Here is a 21250-nt window from a genome sequence, read left to right as displayed (position 1 = left end):
AGCTAGTAGTAGGCTAGCTGTTTCGAGTCTTCATGCTAACTTGCTGCTGAGAGTGGTATCAATCTTCTCATCTAACTCCCAGCAAGAAAGCAAATAAGTGAATTTTCCAAATGTCAAAGGGTAACGTATAGACTGGGTAAACCCAGCCCGATCTGCCGGCAATTTGATTTTGTCCTGCAGCTCAAGCTGGAAACCTGTACATTTATCTATCCTGCTTCCCTTACAAATTTGCGGGAACCAATCACAAACTGGCTTATCCACCTGTTTGTGGATATTACCCGTGCTATTGGCGTCTTTAACACGATGACGATAGTGAAGCGACCAAACAGCTTTTTGTTTACATTCAACATGGTGGCCACCCTGTTGATGCCGCTTTCGCTGCTGTTTTTAAAGATTTCAAAGGCAAGTTTTCTCTGAAAACAGAACAGAAACTTGCCCTGGAACAATTCCTACAAAAGAAGGATGTGTTTGCCTTACTACCGACTGGCTTAGCTCTGCCTCGCTCTGCCAAGTACATCACCGCGAGGTGACCATCAGAGAAGCTGTAATAAGATCAAAGGGCAGGAGGGAGAAATATATCACCAAAGAAAAACTGCAAGAGCATATCCGCACTCAGTACAATGACCCAGAAAGGAACAACCCCCTAGGCTCGCCAGGGTATGTGCCTAGACCCTCAGAACCATCAGCCCTGTTTGATGCATCACCACCTAAGCTCAGCGAGGCAAGGCAGGTGATCCAGCGGGCAAGATCTGCTTCAGCACCAGTCCCGAACGGAATACCGTACAAGCTGTATAAGAACTGCCCAGGAGTGCTGAAGCTGCTATGGACTCTGATGAGAACCACCTGGAATAAGCAGAGCATACCGTCCGAGCAAACAACAGAACGCCAAGACCATCGAGCAGTTCAGGAGCATAGCCTTACTGAATGTGGAGGGGAAAATATTTTTCTCTGTGATGGCAAGAAGAATGACAACCTACCTCACGGAGAACAACTACATTGATACCAGCTGCCAGAAAGCCGGGATTCCAGGTTTCCCTGGCTGTGTAGAGCATGCTTCCATGATTTGGGAACCAATCCAGACCACAAAGAGGGAGAAGAAGGATCTGCATGTCATATGGCTGGATCTAGCAAATGCCTATGGGTCAGTGCCACACCTGCTCATAACGTACGCTTTGGAATTCTTCTTCATCCCAGACAACATCAGGACCATGATCATGAACTACTTCCAAGACATGCACATGTGCTTTGCACTGAAGAAGGTCACCACTGGCTGGCAACAACTGGAAGTAGAGATCGCAATGGGATGCTCCATTTCCCCCATTCTCTTCGTGGCAGCGTTTGAGGTCATCCTGATTGGGGGCAAGGCAGGTGGTGGGTGGGGTCCGGCTACCCGCAGGCCAGAGGCGCCCGCCCCTAAGGAGCTATATGGACGACATCACCTGCCTGCTACGAACTGCCCCATGCACATGCAGGCTGCTTAAGAGGCTGGATGAGCTGATCAACTGGGCCAGGATGAAGTTCAAGTCACAAAAGTCAAGGAGCCTCTCAATGCGAAACGGAGAGCGAAATGACAGTCAACTTCACTATCAGTGGGGAAGACATCCCCCGCATCGTGGATCAGCCCATCCGAAGCCTGGGAAGACTTTATACATCTGGTCTCTCAGACAAGGCTATTGGCTATCGGAAGTCCTGTCCAAGATCGACGCAAGCCTGCTACCTGGAAAATATAAGGTGTGGTGTTATCACTTCACCTTGTACCCAAGGGTGATGTGGCCTCTGAAGCTGTGCGAAGTCACCTCATCAGCCGTAAGCCGGATGTAGGCAAAAGCCAACTCCTTCATCCACAGATGGCTTGGCCTACCACGGTGCCTCTCAGCTGCTGGCCTGTATGGATGGAATTCACTCCAACTACCCCTGAAATCTATCACCTTGGGCTACAGGCAGGAGAAGGCAAGACTGGTGATGGAGTTAAGGGACTCCTTCGATAGGGCTGTGGCTGATGCAAACGCCAGAGTTGAGACTGGAAGGAAATGGAGGGCCAAGGAGGAGGTGCAGAAGGTAATGGGAAGACTGCAACATCAACAAGTCGGGGGCATGGGACAGACAGGGCGGGCAGGCCTCGGATGGAACGACCCACCCATCCTATGGTCCAAGGCAAGCAGGAAGGAGAGGAAGGATAATGTTGTCGCAGAGGTCACAAGGATTGAGCAGGAGGAGCTCAGAGTGAGGTCTGTGGCACAGGGGCAGCAGGGGCGGTGGACAACTTGGGAGGGTGTTGCGAGCCGAGCAATCACCTGGACAGAGGTCTGGAAACTGCCACAGGCTCGGCTCAGTTTCCTCATTAGGGCAACATGTGACACCCTCCCGAGCCCTAAAAACCTCCATCAGTGGCTTGGAACAGAGCAATCCTGTGACCTCTGCGGAACCATCAATGCCTCACTCCAGCATGTTCTGTCAGGCTGCAAAACAGCACTGACACAGGGTCGGCTCAGATGGCGGCACGACCAAGTGCTCAGGAAGCTGGCAGAGGTGCTGGAGAAAAGTCGGCAGGAAGCAAACATCCAGAGTCCATCAGAGAGCCGATGCGGGATCCACTTCCTCAGGCAGGGGGAACCCGCAAGGCATACCAGCAAGAGACCACCCGCCAAGCTATTAACACCAGGATCGGTGTGGAAGATGGAAGTGGACCTGGTAAAGCAGCTCCAGTTCCCACAGGAGATATGCAGCACCACCTTAAGACCAGATGTGGTGCTGTGGTCTGCAGCTGTGAAGTCAGCAATACTGATCGAGCTGACAGTGCCATGGGAGGAGGGTCTGGAAGCCGCCTACGAGAGAAAGAAGGCGAAGTATGCAGATCTGGTTGCGGAGTGCAGAGAGTGTGAGGCTGTACCCGGTGGAGGTGGGAGCCAGAGGCTTTGTGGGCAGATCAACATCACATCTGCTCAAGGACCTGGGACTACGTGGAGCCACACTGAGCAGATCCACCAAAAAGCTCTCTGAGGAAGCTGAGAAAGCAAGCCACTGGCTCTGGCTGAAACGACGAGACAAGACTTGAGGAGTAACATCTAATTAGGTTTTGCAGCAGGGGGTGTCAGGGAGACGTCCCTGTTCACTACCCCGCCACCAGGAGATGTTCTGGGCTAAAAGGCGAAACGTCAATGAGTTGTGGTCCCCAGCTGAAGACCCTGCAGCAAAACCTTGTTGTATGCGGTCAGGTTTAGGCCTGCCTCAGGGACCCCTGCCATGCACAGCCCACCACAGGCACCGTTGGAGGTGCGACAGGCCAAAAGCCTAGCAGAAAGAACATCTCGCTGTAATGAATGGTTCACCCGGATCGTTGGTCTGATTGGTTGAAGGACTATCCAATTGCGTACAGAGTCATTTGAACTATGCCCGTTGATCATGCCTTTTGTGCAGTAGAAAATACAGAGCAGACTCCCCAGACTAATGTTCAATCTTAAAAGATTGAGCTTGGTCTGGTGATAGCCAGTCTAGGTAACGTATGGCATACAAGTGTTCAACATCACAATGCCCCTGTGCCCAAAGTCCGGTCCATACAGGAATGTTTCTCAAGTTTGCTGTAAAAGAACTTGCACAGATCCCTGACTTCAACCCCAGCAAAGACTTTACAGAGCTCGTGCAAAGTCTTTTGGAAAATGCTTGATTTTAACCGTTATGTTTTCAAGGTTAGTAATATGCTTGAATTTGAATATACTCCTTAAACAACACAATTTGGTTTTCAATCAATCACTTGTGTAAACTAAAAATCTTTTAATATTTGAAATGAAACAGTCCCTTCTATGATAAAGGCTTTGAGAGTCTGGAAATAGTTGGTTGAGGTATCTTGAAAGTGCTTTCACCCCTAAAAACCTGTATGACCCCTGACTTTGGGATAAATTGGAACCTTATTACCCAACATCCGTAAACAACCTCCCCATTGCTCTTGGCTAAATGGGAACAAGTCCCTGCAAACAGGTTCCAAAGTTTTGTGAGAAACCTTCCCAGAAGAGAGGTGGCTGCCTTTGTGCTAAGCTAGTCCTGACACAGATCTCTGCGCATATCATTTTATGGATGGAATGACTCCTTGTACGTTTTCTGTCAGAAACAAAAAGGTGCTTTCAGATATTCCAAACTGCAGTTTCCTATTTACAAACTTCTGCTAAAATATCTTGCCCTCAGATATACCAGAGCACCAAACCTCTCAGGATTGGTTACCTAGAAAGCGATGGCTACTCTCACGTGTCTCCAAGCATGGCCCGAGGCATCAGAGAGGTCAAAGCTCTGTTAGAGCAAGCCGGGCACACTGTAAGGCCACACCACTCACAGACACACTGCACTCAAACACTATATGATCTACGGCCACATCAAATATGTGATAAGAGCTATATGTTTTGAATGTAGTTACTTTTGTCCCTCTCTGTCACTCGTGCCTGTAGTTGGTGCCCTACACTCCTCTGAAGATCACTTACGCATTAAATGAATTGCTTATAAAGGGTATTCTAGCAGACGGAGCTACCACCCTGCTTCAAAAACTGTAAGTTGAAGTTCGCTTAAAAATGATATTATTTGATCAGTGTAATCCTTATTAATAACTTAATTCATATAATAATTGTGCATAATTGAAATGTTGGAGAATCTGTATCATATTAATAAATCATCTTTTTCATCTTTTGATAAAATATATAGTTTTTGATAATTCGCTTACCCTTGAAAATGTGTAAAATGCTTTTCATGAGTTCCTGGAGCTGAAGGTGACATCTTCAAATTGCTTGATCAAAACAGTCCAAAACCCAAAGATATTGAATTTACAATTGCTGTATATAAAACGCAGGAAGGCAGCCAATTCTTTTCTAACTACTACCATGAGCCATATTACAATCCCTTAGACTAGATAGTTTTTTTTAGTTTTTTTTGTGTGGAAATGATCTTTTGTTGCTTCTATTTTAGGGAGGGGAGCCCTATGGATCCCTGTCTCAAAGCACAGGTTTTACCTTACTACCTTCCCACGTGGTTGAAGAAAACCCTCTCTTTCCTCCTCAAGCCCCTGGTGAGTTCTCTCCTTATGTAGACAGACATGCATAAATACTAAAGAAAATGTAATTGTTCCTTTGGCAAGTATGATATTGGCAGTCATATGATTAAAGAGTAACTGTTTGGATTGACACTTTAAAGTGTGTTTTCTGTCTTGAATGTCTTTTTCAGTCTCCTCGTGGATCTGCCATCCTCAGTGCTTTGTGTGGAGTTGGGTGAGAAAGTTATTTTGCCACTGACAGTTGTAATTAACATAATAACAAAATGTCAAAACATACTAACTATTTCACTGCTTTGTTTTTAGTTCTGTTCCGGGTCTATGGAAGCAGCACGCTGCCGTTGAGGTACTGTTAGTTGTCGGCTAATGATGCTTGTGCATGTTTGAATGCACACAGGGGACATTGAATTATCTTGTGATTTCATAAGGACTACATTCAGGAAACCATAGCAGCCTGGAGAAGATGCAACATAGACGTGCTGCTGTGCCCCATGATCGGACCAGCCTACAACTTCCTCTTCTGCAGCAAGCTTGCCAGTACGGTTTATTGAACAGTTGAAGTTGTGTGATAACTGAAAAGGCATCATGAATGATAGAGGGATGAGATATAATAGTGTCTATCCATCTTATATATTTGTATTAATATTGGTCAGAGGTGTTTTGTCTTTGTTGATAGTTTCTATAAATTGTGGATAGCTGAACACCTTAAAAAACAAAGGGCGACAATAGGACGCAGTCTCCCTGCATCATACTTATGATTACCAAACAGAACAGCAACGATATTACGGCTATAGAACCCAGGGTAACACCGTAAATAACCTGTTTCTATCTTCTGTCCTTCCAGCTGCTGTCCCTCAGACAATGCTATACAATCTCCTCACCTTTCCTGCTGGCGTTGTTCCTGTTTCCACGGTGACAGCAGAGGATGAGGAGGAACTCAGGCACTATAAGGGCTTTTTTCAGGACCACTGGGACAAGCTCTTCAAACAGGTAAGAGACAGTGAGAGATGACTGATACCAAATAATGTATTACAGTAGTAAAACTATACAGCCCTAATAAATACCTTTTTTTGTGAAGTTTTTTTACTGGAAGCTATAATGTGCTTTTCAGGCAGAGTTAGACAGATGATCATTTTGAGGCTGCTTTGTCATTTTGATTCACAGGAAGCAAAACAGACTCCACATTGTTGACCACTAGGAGGCAGAAAGAAGCATTAAGCATTTCAACTGAACCTACTCATTCAACCAATTCAAAGAGACAAATTATGACAACTTGGGATTTATATTGACTTTTGTATTCAACTAAAAGTTATTTTATTTTTCATTTAATCAGCTGATTATTATCTTGATTTATGTCATGTTGTGTCTAATTGTCAAGACTAATGGGATGTTAGGACTAAAACAATGTTAAGACTAAAAGAAATTCATGGCAATAATATAGGTTACATCATTTTTCAGTGTAATAGATTAATGCCAATAAGCAACTTAAAGTTCAGTTCAGTAAATAGCTGCTATTTCTAACTCCAAATAGCCTACAGTTCTGGGCAGATTATTTTCCCTTGTATCCTAAACTTCAGTGTCAGGCCATTTTAGTGACTCTCTTAGAACAGTAGTTCCACAGTTGGTCAGTAGGTGGAGGCAGAAGACTGTGGCGGTTCTGGTTGCCGACTGTTGACAGGTGCGGTGTTTGTGTTTAGGCTGTGTCCGGAGGCGAGGGTCTCCCGGTGGCGGTGCAGTGTGTCGCGCTGCCGTGGCAGGATGAGCTCTGCCTGCGCTTCATGAAGGAGGTGGAACAACTGGTCGGACAGAGCAGAAAGTAAGGCCTGGAGGACACAGGTGGGGCTGCCAACTTCAGGGGCTTCAGGCCAAATCTGCTCTGAATACACCCAGTGAATGTGAAAACACAAACAGGCCAGTCTATAAAATCATTAATGACGAAGATGCTTTTTTAAGAAGTAATAACTGCACAAAACACCTGTTAACCGCATTAAAAAAAAAAAGAAATATAAGTAAATTAACAATGAATGTGCTTTAGTTGAGTATTTAAAAATATTTAATAATTTGAGTTGAGTTTCATTACAAGGATGACCTCATGCATTTTCTGCTCTTTGATTTTTTTAGGGTAAAAAAACTAATAATTTAATAAATGTTGACACTGATACTGTAAAGGTAATATTCATGTTTACTGATTTAAAAATGTTCACTCCTATGTTTAATACATTCATTGACAAACCTCAGAATTAAATTTGTTTGTATTGTACTGATTATACATAAACTTAGATTTTTTTATTTTGATAAACATTTTGAGCCTAACTGACGTTGACAGACATGATTATATGATCGTTATGTTTTGTTTTGCGAAATTCAGCATCCGGTTTGGACATTAGTAGGTGTGAAATAAGTCTTTGTTCTGTTTTTCCACCGCTGGCGTTATTCAATATTTCACGCAATATAGCATGAACAAGAACTACATGCTTTAGAAGAAATTGAATTCACATCGTCATTAGGCAAAGAGGCACCGCAACCACATGTGGAAAATTATGTTGGTCTCTTTACGAAAACTGACATCTTTCTGTGATGTGATGACCAATAATAAAATAAAGCAACTGATTTGTCATAGAGAAACCGCTGCTGTTATTTGTTTCCACAATAGAAGTGTTGACATTGAAATGGTACAAGTCACCAAGTTGTGATCCTCTGTTCCTTCCTCTGCTCTTCTGTGTCATCAGTTGTGATACATTTTGCAATGTACCTTTTCTGAAGTTGATATTTACAACTTTTAAAACTTACAGTACAGTTTACATGTTTTTGACATTGCATATTCAACGAACTGAGTTTATAAAGTATGGTTCACCCTCTAAGGCATCCAGCAGCTGTGAGGGCACAAAACCACTTTCTTTACGGCTTTCTTCATCCTCTCCCTCTTCATCACTGTACCAGTGATGAGCGCAGATCATTTTCATTCCTATTGTGAGTGATAGTCGCACTGATGCCTTAACAGGAAAAAGAAAAGAGATAAAGGAGACTAATGAGACATGGCGCCTCCATCTACAAGTCCAGCGCACCATGTTCTCATATTGTGATTACCCTGTGCTATTGTAAATATGTGTTTCTGTTGGGTTTACATAAATTTACATATGTTTTAAAACTCTCCTGGGATGGGAAACCATTAGGGACAATGTTAGTGTTTTCCATTACAATCGCCTACGTTTGCACTGCTGTCTCATTGAATGAAAATGGCCGTGTGCGTGCGGTAGAGGAAGGAGGGCACATTAGGCGAGGAGGGGAGCTGGAATTGAGAGGTTGTTCTTAGCATTATCTGTGGCACATAGAGAGAGAGTCTGTGGCTCTCGCTGTGCCACTCAGTCAGGGAGCATTAAGCCTTAAGAGGCAGTGAAGAGTCTCAGGTCTTCAGAGGGAACTTGACATTGTTCATAAATCCCTCAGGATCTGAGACCGAAGCAATGACAAATACACACATGCACATGCAGAAAGTCAGTCTTCACATTGCCTCATTAAATACATTTACCAATTACAATTTGGCAGTCGTGTGTATTATATTAAAATCAATTTAAACATCATTAATATACTGTAGCACATCACAGATGCACAAATGATATAGTGCAAAAGACTATTCATCAGTTTGCCAAATATAAAATACCCATTTAAAAAGAAATTGTAACTATCTAAACTCTGATTTCTGCTGATTTTAAGCGGATTCATTTAATCGTAACCTCTTATTTCAGTTACACAATACACAATTTTGCATTAAACACATAGCCACCACTTTAACGTGTAAGACATGTAATGTGTCCGACTGAGGTATTATTCTTTCAAATCAATTGAAATGACTGCTGCTATGTCATTGGGACATTCAGCAAATTGCGACATTTAAACTACAAAACTAAAGCCCTCCATATTTGTAGTCACATCAAACAAGTATGCTAAAGCGAGCACAAATTTGCGATTTCAACACCAAATCAATCGACTCCTTGTGAAATGCAAAAGCGCCGCTAGTACTGTTGATTAAGACATGGATACCCGAACCAAGCCCGACGGGTCCCGACGGAGCAGAGTTGGTGGAATAAGTTTAAGTTTTGTAGCTACACAGTGTGTGCGGTGTCCGAAATAAACCCCAGACTGAAAGTTCAAGTTCATTAATTTGCTCACCAGAAATGGGATATTAACCCTGACGATATTCATGTTATAACGTCAGCCCTGGAGGTAACAAGTCTCCCCTGATTTTCTGACCACAGTCGGAAAAGAAGCAAGCAGGAAGGGTTAACACATTGAACATTTTAACAGCTTATTAATGTGCGCTTGTTGCCCCGTGTGCGCTGATGCCTCATCTGTTGACATTTCCAAATGCCTTTTTTACAGTTGCTTAATAAAAGCTTTCCACACAAAAACGTAGCCTACATGTGTCATTAGTATGATTTAAAAAAAAAAAAAAAAAAAAGATTTTTAACTGTATCTGGCTCGGACACAAATTTCTTAATGCCTGTCGGGCTCGGGCCGGGTACAGTCACGGCTCTGTCGGACGAGGGCCGGGCTCGGACATAAAAATTTGGCCCAATCCAGACTCTACTGTTGATCCCACTTATACTCAACACCCCATGATTCAGCCTTTTGCAACTTTGAGCTACAGGTCGATATGCTTGACTCCAATGGCTCTCACCGAGCTCCACGAACAAACTGGAAGAGTCACGCTGCATAATTTAAGAATACTTTTCGGTTACCTTTGACTGATGTTATGTGATATAAAGTCTTATTAGTATAATCAGTATCTGAAGGAAAACTTTCTAAATGTCATGATGTAGTCATGATGCTAAACTTCAGCAAGTTTATAAAGTGTAGGCCTATACAGTATAATGAAAAGTTTGAGAGGTTAGATGTAAAGGGCATCTAGCCAAAGCTCAACCTGTTGTAATCATACAGCAGAACCACCCAACAGCCCTGGCAGGCCAAGGTGCTCTTCTCATGTAACGTCTCATTGATAAGAGCAGCAAACACCTCATTTACAGGAACCTTAGGCCATAAGATCGGGTACTTTAAAAGCCATCCAAACCCATTCAGACCCTGCCTGTGGGCCAGCAAATAAAACACCTTGATATCGCCTCAACTAAACTAGGATGATTCTGTCTTAATGTCCCATTTCAGGGACCAAGGAGTCCATAGTCTTTATGGCTCCACAGAATTGCAGGTAGTATTGTTTGACACAGCAGGGCTCCTGCCTTTCAGATGATCAAAGTGACAAGTTCAGCCTGCAACCAGAGTCACTTACAGGAGACCTCAAGAAGCAGCAAGATTGGCAGCTTTTAGGTCTTTGGTCCATTTCATCAGCCATTACTACCAGCAGAGGCGACGTGCTGTGGAGGACTAGTGGGAGGAGGGGAAGGCAGATTAACAGAGAGCTGATACAGGTGTATAGGCGGTATCAAACAGCAGCTCTGTCAATACAGCAGGCTCCAAATTTCTTCAGAAGGGGCTGGGATCCCCAAAGTATGCCCACCGATTTCACTATGACAGGATTAACTGGGAGCTCCGTATGATTTTCGCAGATTCTGTGACTCAACAATTCAGTGATCCACGTTCTATCGGCTTTAAAGGCCCCTATCCCAAGTTTCAAAAGCTTACCCTTCGGACAAGGGACGCTCTTTTTCTCCCATGGAGTTCCGCTTCCCCTTTTTTTTTTTTTTTTTTTTTTTTTGCTGCATTCAGTTGTTCATCAACCCCCGCATCCTCGCCAGCTCTCCCATCCTCCCTTCTCTGCACATCTGCTAGGTTTGAGTTTTCCTTTCTTCCTTCCAGCGCCTTGCTTGGCCCGAGGCCCTTATAGCCAAATTGGTTTACATTGGAGAGATAAATGCTCTGCAAATGCGCTTAAACACGTACAGTAAAAAATGCAGACAGTGCGTGTCAGGATTATCACCCAAGTCAGGGGGAGAAAGGAGAGCGTCTCTGTAGCACAAAGCTGGGGAGCCGGAGTGAAGCCTGCAGATATAGTCCGTCTCATCCACTTCTCAGGAGAAAGAGAGGAGGATTTAGCATTTGCATGCTAGTCTGTAATTCCTGGCATTATATAACTTGTCGGCAACAATCAAACTCCTGTGGTATTGTAAAAGTATTGTTTCACATGGGTGAGCAAAGTGTGGAGTTACACTCTGGGGGGAAGGGCTTTTGGTGGCAGCATGAAGACAGCTGGTCCAAGATGCACAGCAGAGACCACCCTATAAGCCCACTGAAGAACAACCTCAGGCCCAGCTGCAGAAGGTGACCTCAAAATCCTCTCAAAATATTCAGCTTATAGAGCATAAATGACTCACCTGAACACGGCGAGTGATGTGTAGAAAAAGAGGCTGATCAAAAGTGCTACAGCCATGGAAGGAAAGTAAAGAAATACAAATGTGTGCCCCCAAAAGTCAGATCTGCTGTGAAATTCATATATTCACATGTGAAATTATGTGAATTATGATATTTCATATGTAAAATGTCTGAAAACCACATGTGCTTCTATGTAAATTGATTTCATTTGAAATGTAGTTTCATATGTAAATGTATCACCTGAAGCATGTTTCACAATAAATGTGAAATTGTGGTTTTCACGTGTGATGTCTTTCATTTCACATTTGAAATATGTGATTATTATATGTGCATACGTTATTCGAATTTATCACCACACGTACCATTTTCGGCGAGAAATGTTTTTTCACATTTGAAAAAAATGTGATCAATCCACATGTACATTTTCTGTAGTCGTGTTTACGTCAGGGCCTCAAGATGGAAAATAGCGTGCGGTTACATGTGGTACAAAGCATCTCTTTTTGCTTGAGATTAAAGTTTTTGTACATGATCCGGGACAAAAAACCTTAAAAAACAAGTCAAGAATATATACTTTAATTTTTTATTTTTATTTTTTTTAAGTTGAGCAATTTCCTAAAACAGCTGGGCACTGCCCTTTTCAGCAAATGTTGCTCAGACAAATAGTGCACTTGTTGAAACTATTTTCAGCCACAGATGAATTCACTTGGAGCTCTAGTGAGTATTTACGGCAGCAGAGCGATGTACGATTGACTCAAAATAAACTACAGTGCCTGTGACACAGAGGAATACGCTGTAACAGACAACACTTGTTGTTTTTGGTGTTTTAATGGGATTTGTTGACAATCAAAGAATATTGCAATAATCCTACATCAGAATGAGATAAACTAATCACAACAGAGAGACATCTTTTATATCCTCAAATGAGCCTACAAACATATTTGACACTCCCGCATGCAGTATCTAAGTAGATAAACTGTCACAGGTGAAAGGGGTCTCACTTGGCGAAGACAGGTAGGGCTTATACAGACAAACTGGATCCTGGAGATCCATGAAACAGCTGCTGCTGTCCCTGTCCTCTAGCATCAGTGTAAAAAACCCTCCACATGCTCTGCCATGGGGATTTGGGTGTAAAACTTCAAGAAAGACCCCCCCCCAACAAAAAAAAACTCCCTTTTTCTCATCCCCATGACCTACCCCTCCCTCTAAATAAACGTCGCCCCCCCCTCAGACCTCCCAACACAAAGCCCTCAGAGCAAACCCAGCAGCACAGAAATCATAGCACACCATTCAATCATTGTTTTTTCCCCTCTCTCACCCCTTTTATGGTCCCACTAAAGGTTTTAGCCGGGCAGAGAAGGAGGGCTGTCACTGAGGAAACCTTAGCCCATTGATGAAGTGACAGGAGCTGCCAGAATATGATCCTAATCCTGTTTCCAGCATTCTTTTAGCCCGCTGGCATCGCAATTCCTCCACACATTCTCTGAGCTGTCAACTAGGAAAATCCCTCTAATAGCGCATTGCCCAGATACACATCAAAGAGCTCCTGGAAACCTTCAGCGGCTTAGCTGCCATAGATGCATGCACACACACACACACACACACACACACACACACACACACACACACACACACACACAAACAGCATTCCCATTAACTTACACCAATATGATCTTTACGAACACAGAAAACTCAGACGTTCATGACAAATTGACCATATATTTAAAGAGTATGCCTGGGAAAAAAAAGCCCAAAGGAGATTTGTATAAATTGTCTTTGCAGCCCCGAAATTATTTTTATGCACTGTAACCTGCCCCTATCCCAAACCACCCACCCCTCTCACCTCCTTTTCTCCAGTCAGACAGTGATATAATCTTTACGGAGCGAGGAAGCGGGAAAAGACCAGGAAAAACAGGTGTCTGAACTTTGCTGACTCCAGGAACCCTTTCAGTCCTATTTTATCTCATTCTATTCTTACTTAATCCATCGATATCCCAACCAAAGGTAATCTTCTTATGGCAAAGCATTCTGTTTCGGTGCAGCCAAACCTCGGCTGACAGGGTGGGGGAAGAGGGGAGCAGAGAGAGAAGGGTAGGTGGGTGTGTGGTGGATTGGAGACTCTTTAGAGCTTGACACTGTGCTTCAGTCATTTCATTTAGGATTAGTTCTTCTGCACTGGGTGAACAAGTGGCAGGTTCTCCCCTATGTGGTGTGTAAACCTCACCGTCGAGCATGGTGGACCTCCTGTGTTAGAATTATTTATGGTTCATCAAGGTGTCTTCAGTGGAACATATTAACCAAACTTCATTTCTTTTTCTTTTTTTTTTCACTATGAAGGGTTGAAGGTAATGTGTGGGGAAATCAAAACTGTTTATTAACATTCTGTTTCTTGTCAGTCCCTCTCAGCGCTGTCAGCCATCCAGAGGGGAGCTGGATTCGGCACACTCTAAACTAATCCCTCTCTTGTTGCACACTTCCTCTCACTGGAGAAACTTCGAGAAAATGTTTTGGATGTTTTTTGCAAGACCTATATGTGAGTGCATGTTTGCATGTCCTGCTACGTGATTATTCCTGGTTCATGATCTAGACGGCTTGCCTGGTCTTCTTCTGTCTCCCCTTTTAGCTGACTGAGCTCCAAAAGATTCAGAAACCCACGAAAAGTTCTGATAATACAAAAGTTCCATTAAGAAAATGCGATTTTTGTTTTATGACATTCATACGTCTCCTCATTTCAACCCAAATATTTAAATGTAGGACGTTAGTTCAAGAAAGATTGCCTGTGTTGTTTTCTTACATTTTTAATAACAGGTGTTTTGCTTTTACTCTATGTTGATTTCTTGAGCCGTTGTTTTTGGATCAAAGCTCCCTCTTTGCCTCGGAAAGTGTCCAAATGAGGCAAAGTGAGTCAGTTCAAGCAAATATTTTCATCTTACATTTCCAACCGACGACACTGAGAACATAAGTCATTCTTATTTGTGATTTATTCCCTTGCATTAAACAGATAAATAACTCACATTTTAAACAATTGAGAAATACATGTCTTGAATCTACAGTGATATAATACATAGAGAATGGGCCTGTGCGTCTTTCTGATGAAGCCAGTGGCTCAGAAAAAGTGGTGACTCTGTCGAGTTCAGTCTGGCACCCAAGTTAACAAAAATATATGTCGGCTGGGTTCAAATTTATTTGTCACTGTGCCTCCTCCGCAGATTCTCCCCTTATTTCATTGCTGCTGTAGGTCCTTTGCTTAAAGCCACAATTGATCCTTCAAATCCCTCACACAAAAGGAGACATGGAGTTACTCTTTAGCCAGGCAGATGGAGGTGAACACTGAGGGATATTTACAACGCTCAATGGATTCAGCTGAGTACTGTAACTTTAAACAAGGAGAGTCATGTGTCATCTACAAAGAAATACAGTTGGGGATTATATTGAGTGATCAGAGCTTTATTTCTGATATCAGACTTCATTCTGTGTTTTGCGGCTGTAAGCCATGCTTCAGAGGGGTGCATGCATGCATAGTTCAAGTTCAGGGGTTGAATTGTAGAATATTTTAATATCTTATATCTGTACTGGAATCAGCTCAAGACTTTCTTCCCTGACTTCACAGAGGAGGATGGAATCATAGTGAGCAGATAGCATTAGTAGAGTTGGCTTCTGCTGTTGACCAGGAGGAGTCGAATACAAACAAAGATCCACAGGCCAAAAGTACTGTTCAGTCACAACTGCAGTCCAGGTGGGATTTCTTTTCATTAAGTCCATTGAGTTCTTGTTATAATCTTATTTTCTGTTAAGTCTATCCTGCAGAGCTGTTCTTCATGTCCTGGCGTGCTCCCGATGGTGAGCTGCATGGTGACGATGAGGCGAATGGGGGTAGGTGTGTTAATGTTGACAACCCTGGGCCCCCAAACTGAGGGAGGGCGCCTAAAGTGCCTGCTCTAAAACATAATTTGAGGCCTTCGTGTGTGCCCAAAAAATATGTTGTTTCTACTGTTTGTCACAGTGCTTTGGTTTTGAAATTGGGTTGTTTTTTTTTTTTTTTACATCTAGAAAACCGCAAATAAAACAGCGGTTAAATTACAGGAAACTGGAAATTTGGACCGATTTTAAGGATGTCAGCCAACTGGGTAGCTGACGTTTAAATCTAAATCTCTATTGAGTTTTTGGAGATGTGTCTGCGTATTTAATGGATAGTTGCTGACAGTGGTGAGAGGTCAAGTGGAAAGTGAAGTGGGGACCAGAGTCACCTCCTGTTTACAGGGCCCATAATTCATAGGTAAAGCTCTGACTAGACGGGCGGACACTTGAACTGAGCAGCCCGAGCTTCAGTTGGGGAGCGTGTCCAATCCCAGCGAGGCTGCATGCTGCTTGGCCCTCATACGGAGGTTCTCGATGCTGGTGGTCTTGCTGTTGAGGCTTCCGGGGAGGCCGCCTGGTGGCGCCTGCAGCAGCGGACTATTCCATACCTGCTGGGCCTGCGACAGGGTCTGGTAGTAGGACTGGCAGGGCAGCGAGCTCAGCGGCGACGGCATGTTGACGTTCATGCCCAGGTAGGGCAGAGAGGACGGAGTGCTCATTTCAAAGGACGGGTAGTGAACCAGGTTGTTGGTGGCGGCCATGTGCTGCCGAAACTGCTCCTGCAGCCGGAAGAGGCTGAGGGGAGATGAAGCGTAGGAGTTGCTCTGCGCCAAACCACCGGTCACGCTGCTGGAGGACGGCAGCGGGGGGGAGCTCAGGGGAGAGTCTGAGGGACAAAGAGAGAAGGAGGACTTTAATATGTTTCAACACACTGACCTGTCTTGTGTTTTTTTTTGTGTTTATCCTGTTTTTAAATTAAATTTATTAATTTAAAACTTAATTTAACTTAATTAAATTAAATTGTGTGCCTCATATACCAATTCAGTAAAACTATCTTGTAGATGAATGTGATTTAAATTCTTAAATGTGACAAATATTCAGGGAATATTTAAGAAAAAGCGGCTGCATTCATTAGACAGCGATATTTTTACCTGATGTGGGGCTCATCTGTTTACAGGATGGAGAGCTGCTGCCCGGCTGCGCTCTGCCTTCCCCCTGCGTCTCCTCCCTGATCTTCACCCTCGACTCCCCTCTCGTTTCGTCCTCTCTGTCAGCGTTATCTTCTGCTGCTGACTCGCTGTCCGACGGCTCAGGGGAGGTGACGTTGACTTCCACGCTCATCTCTCCGGGCTGGGGCCGTGTGGCCGCCAGCCTCTCTGTCTCTGAGTGACAGGATGAAGAGGAGGAGGGAGGGGGAGGAGTGCGGGCCTCAGGAACCACAGTGGTGCTGGTGGTGCTGGTGGAGTCAGTCTTGGAGTCCTCTGTAGAGCCCTCTGCAGTTTCGGACACCTCCTTCTGCTTCTGGAGCTGCTCCTTCTGCAGGCTGCGCTGCTTCTTACGGAACTTGGCCCGGCGGTTCTTGAACCAGACCTGGCAGATGGATGGACAGACAGATTGTGTCAACGACTGTGGGTAACTTAACAGTGGACAACTTTAGGCTACAGCATATGACTGCCGTTTGTTCACATTTTGCAGCACTTTGCCTGTCCATTATAATTTCTAATGATACAAAATCGCCTTAAGTTCACCTTTAAGCCATAAAGCTGTGCAGCAGGCAAACGGCACACAGGATAGATGCATTCTAAAGGGGTTTTACCTGAACGCGTGCCTCGGGCAGGTTGGTGCACATGGCCAGACGTTCACGCATCACCACATCAGGGTAGTGGGTCTTCTGGAAGGTTTTCTCCAGGGCCTCCAGCTGCTGGGCGGTGAAGGCTGTCCGACTGCGCCGCTGCTTTCGGTGCTGGGAGCCATACCGGGCCTCAAGGATAATGTCTTGAAATGTGCAGCCGTTGAGAAACAAGAAACATGACCAGTTTAATTGAGGTAAGAGGTCAAAGGTCATTTAAGCACCCCAGAGATTAACACACATTGCCTTTGTGTCAATACACAGTAAAGGATGGAGATCTTGAATGGCGTTAGATGACTGTGAAACACTGAACCAAAAAAAAAAAAAAAAAAAAAGAGCAACTGATTCTTACCAGCCAGTCTCTCTGCCAGAGTGAGGGCATGCACTGAGGGCCTGTAGTCAGGGGCGTGCTGGGCTTGTTGCGCCGCCTGCTGGTGGAGGTTGTACATGGCGCTCAGTGAGTTCATGGCGTGGAGAGAGTAGCCGTTCACCCCGTAGTGCTGCATGGCCGGCGGAGTCTGCAGAGAGGAGGACAAGCTGCTGTGAGCGTCAGGCCTGTTTAAACAAACCAGTCCGTTTTAGTTGTAGTGGTTGAAAAGCGGAAACTTCAACATTTTGTATTATAACGTTTGTTGGTTGTAGGCTGACTAATTGAAATGGCAACAGGTGAAATAGCCTATACCGTAGCATTAAAGAAAAAAAAATGCTGAGAAAAAAATGATTCCTCCATTTTATCAAATGGAAATTGAGCAGAAATCTAAGAGGGACTAGTAATGATTTCAAAGGAATTAGCTGCGAACGTGTATGTGTGTTCTTAAATCCAGTCAGATCACATTTAGGTGAAATGAAACATAACATTTTAGGAAACCTTTTGGCCACGGCATTTAAATCGTTCAAAAAACATATATATATATATATATATCTTGATTTAATAGTTTTGATATGCAGTAACCTTCACAGTTTTTATTCATCATTTGATCAAAGCTTGCAGGGGGACAAAAGTGTTTTAGGAATCCACAGCGCAACAGATTTAGTGTTAAGAGTGAACATGCAGAGGTGTGCAGAATGACAATAAAGACTATTCGAATATTTAGTTCCAGTTTCATTCAGCAATAATAATAAAAAAAAACGCAATGTAGCCTATAATAAGTAGCCTATATTATTCATTAAAATAAAATGTAGCAAAGGCCTACTACAACAGTTAAAAAGTTTAAAATGTTATTAATATGCTGTACTTTTTTCTTCTGCATTATATTTGGCATAATAATAAAAATGGTATTTGTTCATATTAGTGCTCCATAATTGTGATGTGTAAATGTACAAATAATAATAATAAGAAAATAATAAATTGTGGAAATTACTGAAGGCAAAAAAGGAAACACTTATTAAAATCCCCCTACACACACACACACACACACACAAAACACATGCCAATTAAATTAATTCTAACCATTCTGCTCTCTTATTTCTCCATCTACCACCAAATTAAATGTTCAGTCTGAAGAGTGTGAATTGCATACATATTTACTTTGCTCCCTGAGAGTTTGACTCGAGCGGAGCCCCGTTTATTTCTATGTGTGGCGGCTGCTTGCAGACGCCTGCAGGCTGGCGGAGACCTGGGACTGGGCTCCTGTCTATTGTGGGTGCAAATAGGTTTCAACTATACAAAGCTATTCATTTATCATCAGGCCTGACACGTGAAAGATGGGCCAGCGTCTGTGTGTGCGTGTGTGTTACTGTGATGTTAGGCTTTTGCGTGTGTGTGGGCTATGTGTGATCTAAACGTGTGACTAATGCAATAAAAAAAAAAGTGATTTCATTGCATTGGTTTACTAAACCAGCCTCTGGCTGCTTCATGTAATCTGTTCGATTTTTTATTTTTTTTTAATCTGCAGCTTAGAAAATTTGCTCTTCTTTCAGGACAATGTCATGTAGCCTCGGGCTCTGACTTAAGCCTAATTATGCAAATTGCCGTGGATTTATGAGTTATAGGCTACAGCATTTAGGCTACACCGTAGATTGCCTCGAGGTCGGAGCTCTGTAGGTTATAGGCTATATGGCGTCAATTCAACAGCATTCTATAATTTAAACGACATAGGAAATGAATGGGGATAGTTAACATATAGTCAATTAACATTATGTTAAACAAAACAACCAAAATGAACTTAAACTTAAATAACGTTTTAAAGGGTCCCAAAATAAGAATATGTAGCCTCGGCCTGTATTTGTCTCAAAACTCCGTGTAATAAGCCTTAAAATAACTGTTAGTTAGGCTACCGAACACTTTGATCAGTAAACAATCGATTAACTTGAGGAAAACACAGTCGCATTGCTACTGTAAGTTTCGATAGGGACCTCTGGAGGTGCACTTTTGAAACACATTTGATGATGGAGTTTGGAAGACAACACAACTCCGCGATATTAAACAAAAAAAAAAAAGTCTCGCAAAGACAAAAAATAGTAGACTTGTTAGGCTACAGAACAAATTCAGGAATATGATCATCGCAAACTTCCATTCTGCTAACGTCTTACCTCTAATCTCTCTGTGTATCTGAAGCAAAAAATATCTCCACTAGCAGCCAAATATTTTCCTTTCAAATCTTCTTCTCTAAAATCCGCATGCGGTTGTTCATTTCTTCATTTCATTCGCTTTTTCATTCACTTCGATATCCTGAGAATATCCCGGTCGGTCCGCTCCGTCCTCCGGCTCGCCTCTCTGTGGATGTGGAAGGATGCTGAGCTGCCATCTCCCGGCCTTTAAAGCGCGCACACGCTCCATCTGTGAGCCAATCACGTCGCTCCCCCCCCCCCCCCCACACACACACACACACACACACACACAGCCCCTCCGCTCTCCTCCTCCACATCACTCCTCACTTCAGACAGGGTTTCTCTGCATCCGAGGTGCCGACTTTTCTGCTGCTGTTTTAGAAGAAGAAGAAAGATATTTTTTTGTTTGTTTTGTATGTAAGGTTTTTCTTTTTTTTTTTTTTTTTGCCCAAACTTTTTTTTTATTGTTGTTATTTTGGAGGTGATAATAATGATAATGTTTATATTTTTACTGAGGATGCAGACTGCTGATCTAAATAACACAGTTTCTTAATAATTTATAACTGATTTGAACAAATCTCAGCATGACGAGATGCATGTTAAGGTATTTCCAATTAGTCTTGGCTTTCATTTTATTTTTTTTATATATATTTTAAATATCTTAGGGTTTACTTAAAATTGGGTTGCTCATAATGAGCTAAAGCCAAGGTGAAAGGGCAGACTGAACTGAACTTAATTGTTGTGTTATATATATAGGCATTTTTTTATACAAATATTTAACTAAACATCCTAGATAGTTAGGCCCTCTTTTAACCAGTTTATTATTACTTTACCCACAATCATAGTAGTGTTAAATGACCAAAAAATTGGCTATTTGTAGGTTTTAGGCTAATACATTTTATAGCCTAATAATTTTAGACCTCATTGTCACGAAAAAGAAATTGAAAGAAAAAACAAAAAAAATCCCCGGAGTCTTTCTCAAAAGTAAACATTTGCGTCATGAGATCTTCAGTGAAGAATTCTAAGCTTTTTAAAAAGAAAATCCAACTTGATAAATGCTTGAATTTGGCCAAAAGAGGGTCTAAACCCAGGTCTTAGTTAAACGATATGCAAATGGTCTATCCTAGTGGCCTGTAGGCTAGCACTCGTTTGCAGGGACTTGTGACTCTCAGGTTAATTCCGCTCTTTAATTTTATTTCCCTCGCGCCTCGGTGTGGCTCCATGTTTGGTGGGAAATGCAGCTGAGGTGGAGAGATGCAGGCTGGTCTATACAGCTCCCCGGCCCCCAGGGATTTAGGTTAGGATTGGGTAGACAAGACGCCATTTCACCCTCCAAAAAAATGTCTTAAAATGACTGCTGGTAAGAGGATTAAAACAATAATGCCCCTCTCTTCTTCAAGGTTTTTAGAAAAGATTTCTTCTCCCGAAGAAAAACCGTTTAGGCTGGAATTAAGGGCAGCGAAAAGTAGCCTTTTAATGTAAAGCTTGCATATTTTGTTGAATTTTCTCCAAGAGAGTGAGAGAGAAAGAGAAAGGGGGGACGGTGGGGTTGATCTTTGGCCACATTCATTCATTCGCAGAACTTTAGACTCCTGACAACAGCCTGCGTGAAAAGAAAATGGGATACTTGTGTAGGTTACTAT

General features: G+C 43.0%; 2 protein-coding genes across 4 annotated transcripts in view; one reads left to right on the top strand and one right to left on the bottom strand.

Moving 5' to 3' along the window:
- faah (fatty acid amide hydrolase) overlaps nucleotides 1–7648 on the top strand; it is a 27476-nt gene extending 19828 nt beyond the window's left edge. For all 3 annotated transcript variants that reach the window (XM_028588101.1, XM_028588100.1, XM_028588102.1), the window contains 8 exons: nucleotides 4180–4305; nucleotides 4437–4534; nucleotides 4948–5047; nucleotides 5203–5246; nucleotides 5336–5375; nucleotides 5458–5566; nucleotides 5874–6019; nucleotides 6727–7648. In XM_028588101.1, coding sequence (XP_028443902.1) covers nucleotides 4180–4305; nucleotides 4437–4534; nucleotides 4948–5047; nucleotides 5203–5246; nucleotides 5336–5375; nucleotides 5458–5566; nucleotides 5874–6019; nucleotides 6727–6849 — 786 coding nt within the window. In that variant the 3' untranslated portion in view covers nucleotides 6850–7648. The remainder of the gene's footprint in view (nucleotides 1–4179; nucleotides 4306–4436; nucleotides 4535–4947; nucleotides 5048–5202; nucleotides 5247–5335; nucleotides 5376–5457; nucleotides 5567–5873; nucleotides 6020–6726) is intronic.
- An 8027-nt stretch (nucleotides 7649–15675) lies between these two features.
- Nucleotides 15676–19763, bottom strand: LOC114562125 (diencephalon/mesencephalon homeobox protein 1-B). The gene is made up of 5 exons (XM_028588398.1): nucleotides 19590–19763; nucleotides 17410–17575; nucleotides 17025–17203; nucleotides 16360–16798; nucleotides 15676–16094 (listed from the first exon to the last, which is right to left on the bottom strand). The coding sequence occupies exons 2-5, from the start codon at nucleotides 17561–17563 to the stop codon at nucleotides 15676–15678; spliced, it is 1191 nt and encodes a 396-aa protein (XP_028444199.1). The 5' UTR covers nucleotides 17564–17575; nucleotides 19590–19763.
- Nucleotides 19764–21250: the final 1487 nt, after the last annotated feature.

The sequence above is a fragment of the Perca flavescens genome, chromosome 9, assembly GCF_004354835.1.
Source record: "Perca flavescens isolate YP-PL-M2 chromosome 9, PFLA_1.0, whole genome shotgun sequence".
Taxonomy (NCBI): domain Eukaryota; kingdom Metazoa; phylum Chordata; class Actinopteri; order Perciformes; family Percidae; genus Perca; species Perca flavescens.
The sequence above is the reverse complement of the archived record's forward strand: the minus strand, read 5'-3'. Positions and strand labels throughout refer to the sequence as shown.

Excerpts from the sequence above, each read along its gene's own strand:
- LOC114562125 (XM_028588398.1), bottom strand. The coding sequence starts at position 17,563 with ATGCAGCACTACGGGGTGAACGGCTACTCTCTCCACGCCATGAACTCA. Across the intron at positions 17,204-17,409 it reads TCTGGCAGAGAGACTGGCTG|ACATTATCCTTGAGGCCCGG; the intron begins GTAAGAATCAGT and ends GCACATTTCAAG. Across the intron at positions 16,799-17,024 it reads TGCCCGAGGCACGCGTTCAG|GTCTGGTTCAAGAACCGCCG; the intron begins GTAAAACCCCTT and ends TCCATCTGCCAG.